At 54.6% G+C, this 8,628-nt stretch overlaps 1 protein-coding gene across 1 annotated transcript; it reads right to left on the bottom strand.

Annotated features, from left to right (window-relative positions):
* Positions 1-8,362, bottom strand: GPX3 (glutathione peroxidase 3). Its single transcript, XM_007188628.3, has 5 exons — positions 8,202-8,362; positions 3,334-3,487; positions 1,992-2,109; positions 1,459-1,558; positions 1-1,042 (listed from the first exon to the last, which is right to left on the bottom strand). The coding sequence occupies exons 1-5, from the start codon at positions 8,286-8,288 to the stop codon at positions 821-823; spliced, it is 681 nt and encodes a 226-aa protein (XP_007188690.2). The 5' UTR covers positions 8,289-8,362; the 3' UTR covers positions 1-820.
* Between the last annotated feature and the right edge of the window lie 266 nt (positions 8,363-8,628).

The raw sequence follows: 8,628 nt of genomic DNA, 5'->3' as shown, positions 1-8,628 counted from the left end.
TGCTGCAGAAAGGCCTTTACTAGGCAGACAGGGGTGAGTCTAATGCCAGTGGGTCGGGGTGAGAGGAGAGGGCGCATCCCTCAAAGGAGCGGGGGTGGCATCCCTGCCCAGGGGCCTCAGCCTGAATGCACTAAGGGCTGGCCCTTCAGACAGGCTCAAGGGAGGTCCGCCCACAAGGGCTTCGGGCCCCTCCTTCATGGAGATGCCACCCCTGACACGGGGAACATGGCCCTTGCTCTCACATCTGCCTTGGCTACTCTCAGGGAACACTGCGGGGCGGGGTAGGGGGCTTGGGAGGGCCCTCAGGAAGGAGGGAGGCTGTGTGATGGAGAGGAGGATGGTCGGGCAGTGTGGCAGACCCAGAAACTTCTGGGCACTTCAGGGGTGGTGTTTGGAGGCAGTGGGAGGTGCCGGCCCCAAGGGTTGAGGTCCAGGTTGAATCTAGAGCTGGTTTTTTTCTTTGGGCTCAGCAGGAAGTGAACTGTTGTCATTGGAACAGAGAACTGGAAAGAGGGGAGTTACTCTCTGGCACTCTCCACGGCTCACAGCTGTCGCCACACGCACGGTACACGTTCCTGGGTATTCGTGCAGGTCAGCCCGTGTGGCCGTACACATAAGTGTGTGCACACACCTGGTCACACACAGCTGTAGCACAGCAGTACAGACACAATTGTATGCACACGTTTGTGTCAGGCTGAGGCCTTGTGTAATCGTATGGGGTCTAGTGTGGGAGTATGGTGTGGGTGGAGAAATGGATTCCTTCCTGAACGGAGTCCTCCCCAGCCCCTGCGTGGTGGACATGGGGTGGGGTGGGCCTCAGTTACTTCCCCTTGGCCTCCAGGGCGGCCCGGCGCCGCATGTAGGTCAGGATGTCCATCTTGACAGTGTTGACCGTGGTGCGGTGGTGCCAGCGCATGATGGGAGCACCATCTGGCCCCACCAGGAACTTCTCAAAGTTCCAGCGGATGTCATGGACCTTCATGGGATCCCAGAAGAGGCGGCCCGGTGAGCCCAGGAGCTCCGAGGTAGGAGGACAGGAGTTCTGGAGCAGAGATGAGAATAGAGTCAACCCTGCTTGGGACCCCTCCCACCCTTATCCTGCCTCCTTCCCAGGACTTCTTGGGGGAAGGAGAATAGCCTGGCACTGAGGAAAGAGCACCAGTTTGGGAGTTAGAAAACTGAATCCCAGAACCAGTTTTGGCTCTAGCAGATTGTGAGACCCTAATCTTGTCCCTTCTGGGGCCCATCTGTAAAATGGGCTGATGAGACCCTAGGGTTTGCAAAGCCCTCTAGTTGGAATAATAATCAGATGCCAAGAAATTCCCCAGAGCCCAGGAGCGGAGGAGGGTGGCACAGGCCTTGTCTTTCTGTGGGCTGGAACCAGGAGCGGCTGCAGCCTGGTGCAGAGCCAGCCTCAGCGGGGCAGAGGGGCTCTGAGAGAGGTGGCTGCGTACTCACCTTCAGGAATGTGTAGAACTTCTGTTCTTTCTCCCCGTTCACGTCCCCTTTCTCAAAGAGCTGGAAATTGGGGACGAAGCCCCCACCTGGTCGGACATGCCTAAGAGCAATGTTTTTATGTGGGTCCCAGGGAAATGGGCACAGGGCTCAGAAATGAGAGGAAGGGACAGAACAGGGGACGGGGTGTTGGGAGTCTGGATTTTATTCTACAGTGGGCAGTGGGAGCCAGTGAATATTGAATGGGCACAGGCATAATGTGGGTCTACAGTCTTTTTCCAGTTTGGTACCTTCTCAATAACCCCTGCCCTCCACCTGTACTCCCCTTCCCCCTCCCCGGTCATGTGCTCACAACCATCGTCCCTGTCTCTGTTCCTCTCCTGGCCCCTCTTCCACTCGTTCCACTAAACGGGGTTCCTGGAAGGGGAGAGTAGTTCTTGGAGGCTGATAAATATCCATCATGAGTAGGGGCTGGTACAAGAGATGCCTGGAGGCTAGGCTGGGGCGCTTTCTCAGGACACTGAGTCAGCACTCACCTGAGAGTGGCTAGGATCTCTGAGTTCTCTCCTGGTTCCTGTTTTCCGAATTGGTTGCAGGGGAAGCCCAGAATGACCAGACCAAATGGTGCAAGTTCTTCCTGTAGTGCATTCAGTTCTGGGCCAGGGAGAGAGAGAGCAGAGACTGGGGTAGCCTGATGAGGAGCCCTCCCTCCTGTGTACCACTCCACCTGCTCACCCATTGTACAGCTGAAATCACTGAGGCCTGACAGGGGAAGGGACTTGCCCAAGATCATCCACTGAGTGTGGCAATGCTGGGATTCAAGTCCCATCCTATGGATTCCAATCTGGATAGGTTGGAGGTTTGGGGAAAAAGAGAGCAATATGGTTCATCAAATGAGTAATCAGTCACCCACTGCCAAGGTCCAGTGATTGCCAGGCAGAACATTCTAGGTCAGATTGCCCTTGCCTCCCTCTCACACCCCACCCCACCCCCCCAAAGCATTTTCTTGTGGGTGCTGTCAGATGCCTTTCGCCTGCCTGTTCCCTCAGGCTCTTAACTCTGACCCAGCTAAGGAGAAAGAAGTGAGGATACTGGGGATCATGAAACCTGGGTGCAACACCTGGTTCTGTCACTAACACCCGTACTCTGGGGACTCAGGTCAGTTGCCTGCTTTCCAGGGGCCAAGAGAAGCACTAAGGCAGATGGGGCTGAGGACAGGTGAGGAATTCTCAGCAAGACAAAGCTATTATTTCTTACTCCAATGAAAGGACGCTCTAGGCACAAACCCAATCTCCTCCCTCCTTCTGCTTTTAGAGCAGTTGAGGTGCCCAGGGATGAAGGATAACTGAGCATCTTCTAGAACATGTTTGAAGGTGATCAGACCTCAGGCTTATATAATCATTTTCAAAGAACCATGGAACAGGGCTTCCCTGGTGGCGCAGTGGTTGAGAATCTGCCTGCCAATGCAGGGGACACGGGTTCGAGCCCTGGTCTGGGAAGATCCCACATGCCACGGAGCAGCTGGGCCCGTGAGCCACAACTACTGAGCCTGCGCGTCTGGAGCCTGTGCCCCGCAACGGGAGGGGCCGCGATAGTGAAAGGCCCGCGCACCGCGATGAAGAGTGGCCCCCACTTGCCGTAACCAGAGGAAGCCCTCGCACGAACCGAAGACCCAACACAGCCAAAAATAAATAAATAAAAAAAAAAAAAAAAAAAAAAAAGAACCATGGAACACAGTAGGATTAAGATACAGGGTTTGGAATCTCATGATCACCGTCACCCCTTCCCCCTTGCACAGGGAAAGCTCCTGTGATTGGAATGTGCCCAACTGGCAGAAACAGCCCCAAATAAAGCAGGGGAAGAGGGATGGGCTCTTACCAACGTACTGGCCCGTCAGGCCTCAGTAGCTGGCCACGTTGACAAAGAGGATGTATTTGCCAGCGTACTGCTTAAAGGGGATGTACTCCTCCCCGTCAATGGCGAGGGCTCCATACTCATAGATGGTGCTGCTCACGCCAGCACGGCAGTCCGTCTGGAAGAGAAGACCGGCGCCGGGGAGCGGCTCCAGCTGGAAGGGAACTTGGACCCCACCATTTCCAAGATAACAGGGAGAGGTGGAACTGATTGGCCCAAGTGGTCTTGACTTGCCCAAGACCACTCTAAGAATTAGAACCAGACTAGAAGTGAGGTCTCCTAATTCCTTGTACAAGACAATAATTTTGAAAGCACTTAATAAGCTGGTGGGTGCTATGGAAACTTGGAGAAATACTTACCTTGGTCATTACTTCTGCATCACATGTCAATTTATTAACAGTCACTGGGCAGGCTCTGAGGGACACTCCCCCGATGCTGGTGTTGTGTTATTGGATGGGCTGGTGGAGACGGGGAGGCTATTGCAATAATGCAGGCGAGTGGTGATGAGACCCTGAACTAGACCATCATGAAGGAAGAACTGAACAGAAATGAGGAAGCAACAGTATGGACAGTGGTGATTCAGAGGTTCCCGATCTGGGGGACTGGAAAACTGACGCTGTTAGAAAACAGGGAAGTAGGATAGTAGCCAGGAATGGGGCAAGGCCTGCCATGAGGATTAAATGGGATGGTCAGGGTAAACCTCCAGTGCCTGGCATAGATTCAATGTTCCCTGTGGGCGAGCAGCTGTGACAATGACCATTATACCTTCCTCTGCCCAAGCTGTTCCATGGTCAGCCTCCAGAACTAGTAGAGAGAGCGTTAAATGGGCTGCAAGTTGGGGAACCTGGATTCCATGACCAGCTCCGCCACTAACTCCCTGTGTGGTCTTGGACTAGCCCTTTCTCTTCTGTGGGCCTCAGTTTTCTCATTTATAAAATGAGAACCTTGAACTGGATCAGCTGTTCTCAACCACCATGGCTTGACGGCGTCACTCTCAGTGGGAGAGGAGGGCATGCATTACTGCCGGCAAGCGGGATGCTGCATTTACCCCACTCTACCCCATCTTACCTCTGCCATTTTTTGGTACAGACTACAAAAATCTGGGTCTACTCTTGAAAGAGTGTCATGGCATCACTACCATAATTAGCAGCTGGACGGGTAGTCCTGGCCTGGACATCTGAGAAGAGGTGAGAAGACAATAAACAAATCGAATGCAAACTAGCATTATAGACCAGAGAGACAGAGCCAGGTGGTTGGAGTTAGTGAAGCAAATTCACGTCCTCTCTTCCCACCAATCCTGGAAGACTTGCTGTTGTGGCCAGTTACACCTCTGCCCAACTGCGTGAAGAGAGCCATCTGGGCTGGCAGGGCGTGGCCCCAGGAGGGTGAAAAAAGCAGCCTCTGTCTTGAAGACTCCGTAGCCTGCTGAGCCAGGGGAGCTGGAACTCCCTCCACGCGGCCATTCCCGGACAGCTGCAAGCTCTCTTCTTGGCTCCGGTACAAATTCCCTGCTACACGTGAGTCTAATATTCCATGCCCCGTGACTTCTGGTGGCTGCTGGAGGCCGGCCTGAGACCTAAGCTTGACATTCCTTCAGCCCCTGGGCTTCGTGGGCCCCAGCTGGGGTCAGCTCCACCTCAAAATACAGACAGCCAGGGCACAACAAACACACCCTAGCTGGCCACAGAGGTCTAGCAGCCAGAAGGAAAGGCCTCCTGCCTGCCTCTCCACTCCACCCTGGTCTGAAAACAAACTGTGAAATGGGGAGAAAAAAAGCCAAGAGGTTGTCTAAATAATGGAAGCTTGTAAACAGCGGGAGGATCAGCTTCTGAAACCAGTTTCAGGGTGGGAATCTCCTCTCATTAGATTTGAGTCTTTGCTGGCTGTGTGGCCCTGGGCAAGTCACGTTCAGTCTGAGCCTCCATCTGCTGACGGGAGAGGATAATACCACCTGCCTCGCAAAATGGCTGCGAGAATTTACTAGCAGGTCAAAACTGTCTTGCAAGCCTCTTGGAAAGAAATCTGTACCCGCCCCCCGCCCCACCCACCCATCAAGGGATAGGGTAAAGGGCCCTGACGTTCCTACCTTATTGTGAAGAGGGCTTTGATGTTCCCCAGCCAGTATGAAGAAGACAATGCACTGGGCAGGGAGTTTACAGGAGAAGGGATGTGTGACAAAGCCTCCATCCTTTCTACTGGGCCAGTGAAGCCAGTGCTGTGAGTTCCGACCGAGAGGGGTCAGAGAGCGCCTATGGTGGGGGAAGCCATGGCCTGCATTCACCACTGAGCACACGCCCAGTCCTTACGGAAGCCCCCTCCCCTTTTCTGGGCGCATGGAGTCCCAGAACCCTGCACCTTAACCTGGATGTCAGAGGAGTTGTGGGTGGAGGTGGGGAGAGGGAGTGAGGGTGCCTCTATCCTCCCACAATCGCACAAGACAGGAGAGTTTCGATGGCTTGAGAGTTGGAGGGGGGACCCCGCCAGGACCCCAGCTGGCTAGGGTTGCTGGTCCTGTGTCTTTCTCCTCACCCATCTTACCACCCCCACCAGTGTGAAAGTGTGAGAGGAGAGCTGGACTGGGGGCAGGAGACCTGAGTTCTGGGCCTGGCTGGGTCTGATTCTGTGTGACGACTCCTGTCCCTTCTCTGGGGCTCTGGCTCCTCAGCTGTGAGGCGGGGTCAGATTCAGTGCTGTCTTGAGGGCTCTTCAGCCCTGACTGTCAGCCGGTGCTTCCATGATTCTCTCTGCCTGGTTTAGTCACCTAGAAACCAGCGGTTACTAGGATCCCATGCACGTCAGCGGTTGTTATTCTCTCTAGCCTCTGCAAAGTCCTTTTGTAGAGGAAGGACAGGGAGGCTGGGCAGCCTTAAACTGGACTGGAGAGGGGACACGGCAAGGAAAGGAGGATTCCCTTTGTTACCCAGCCCCTCCCTTTGAATTGGGAGGAGGCAAACATCCCTTTGGGACTCTCACCCTTTGTCCATCCCATTCTCCACCTGCCCCTTGCCCCATTGCTTGGCCCTGGAGTTGGGGTAGGATAAGTGGTTGAGTCCTAGAACCCAGGGCTATGACATTTCAGCTCTCTCAGGACCTGGAGGAGAAATAGGCATGCCCAGACTGTCATTAGCTAGCAAGTCCTAGCTGGTTGTATCTGATATGATCACACCTCACCCTAAGAGTTTTCTAGACCATACCCACCCTGTTTTCTCTGAATCCGTCTACTCCTCCCCAGAGTTCTACAGAGAACACATGGCTATGATGAATTATTCATGGGATCCATGTTCTTACCTCCAGCCTTCGTGAAGCAGGGCCCATCTTCCCTTCTCTGCTTCTCCCCAAACTGAGGTTATACGACTGACTCCAAGATACTGCCCTACCCACGGTCTACCCTCACTTCTACTCCACACCCCAATATTGAAATTCAGTACCATCCCTGCCCTGGAAAATACCTTCTGAGTTGGAGATTATGAACAGGACTGGATACAAAGCCAGAGGCTTAGAGGAAGTGGCCCCATAACCATCCAGTCTCAAGGCTGACTCCAAGCAGGGGCAGACTGATTGGAATTTAGGCTGAGGACAGGACAGGGGATAGAAACAGACAGAAGGAACCTTGTGTTTGGAATGGGCTTCCAGAACAGTAGATACGATTTTGGAAACAGAATCATGGAGTCATAAGATCTTAGAATTAAGACCTGGAAGATTTGAGAAACACAGAAGTGCAAAGCTTCTTCTTCAGCTTATACAAGCATTGTGTGTGTGTGTGTGTGTGTGTGTGTGTGTGTGTGTGTGTGTGTGTGTACTGGGATGCTGGAGACATAAATCTCTCTCTTTGGGTCTATGCCTGGCTTCTGCCTCCCCACCCTGGGGAAGAGGAGAGATCTACAGTGCCCACTTTGGCATATACTGTCCAAAGAGATAAGCATGTGTGGTCACCCCTGCTCCCAGCCTCAGCATCTCCACTCTAGCTAAGGGCCACACACTCTGCTGGGGATAGACTGAGGCTCAGGAGAATTCTGCCTCTCCTATCGAGCTGGCAGTCCCCAGCTTTCTCCAACTACTAGGTTTGCTCAGGCCAAGGTGGGCAGTGGGTGGTGGGTAGTGAGGTTGCCCCCAAACAGGAGACACTTCAGAGAACAGCATGTGGATTTTGCAGCTTCTCCAAGCATCCCCTCTGAAATCATCAGCCTCATTGTGCCCTGCCCTCCCACCTGCTACAGGTGGAGAAGCTGAGGTCCACAAAGTAAAAGGGAGTCTAGTCAGCATCCTGGGCATTCTCTGCTGCCAGCTCAGAGCTCCTTCTGTCACACTCTGCGTCTTCTACCAGTATCCCAGAATTCTACCTGCATTTATGCTTGGGCTAGACGGGGACCACACAGCTGCGTGTTCCTTCCCTTTCACCTTGCCTGCCATTCTCCCTGGGAACCTCTGCAGCCAACCCAGACCCTGAGTCTCCAGGCCATTTTCTGTGCCCCCCACCCCCTTCAGGCCCCACTGGAGGGGAATATCTCAGAAACAGACGGTGGCTTGGAGGTAGCAAGGCGACCCGGAGGTAGCCGTGGGGATGAAAGTGTGGACCGGGAGAGAAGACCCTTCCTCCCTCATTCATTCTGCCCACCCGGGGCACCCAGGTCTCCAACAGATGGAACCGCGAAGAGTCTGACGACGGTCTGGGTATGCTGAAGAGGGAGGCAACGGGAGTTAGGGCGTCTCTCGCACCTAGGTGTCACCCTACTTGGGGGGGAGCCCGGGAAGAAGGGTGCCTCACCACCGAGAGATGGACACCTGCGGACCACTTTCGATCCCCCGGCCACCCATCCCCGAGGCTCACTCACCTTCGACTTCTCCTGTCCTCGGCTCGGCGGAACGAAGCCGGCCAGGAGCAGGGAGAGAAGGCAGGATGCCCGGAAGAGACGGGCCATGGTGGGCTGGGGCCGCGTCTCGGACTCGCCGGAGACGCTGTCTGATCCCGGGCCGCAGTCCGTCTGAGGTGTCGTCCGCTCTCATCCACCTTTCAAGCCCTCAGCGATGACCAATCCGCGGCCGGGCCGGAGTCCTTGTAGCCAATCGCAGGGCGTCTGGCATTTCAGGGGTGGACACAACTTACCCTCCGCTTCTCCCCCTCCCCAGGCCCTGGGCGACAGTGACATAAGCAAGTCTGGACAGAGAGATGGGAGCCAGCTCCTCGTACCCGTGAGGCGGGCCCCTCTTCTTTAGACTCTAAAGTGCTGGAAGAGGCAGGCACAATGTCCTCAGCACAGC

The sequence above is a fragment of the Balaenoptera acutorostrata genome, chromosome 2 (genome assembly GCF_949987535.1).
Source record: "Balaenoptera acutorostrata chromosome 2, mBalAcu1.1, whole genome shotgun sequence".
NCBI classification, from domain to species: domain Eukaryota; kingdom Metazoa; phylum Chordata; class Mammalia; order Artiodactyla; family Balaenopteridae; genus Balaenoptera; species Balaenoptera acutorostrata.
This window is presented reverse-complemented; position numbering and strand designations above follow the sequence as displayed.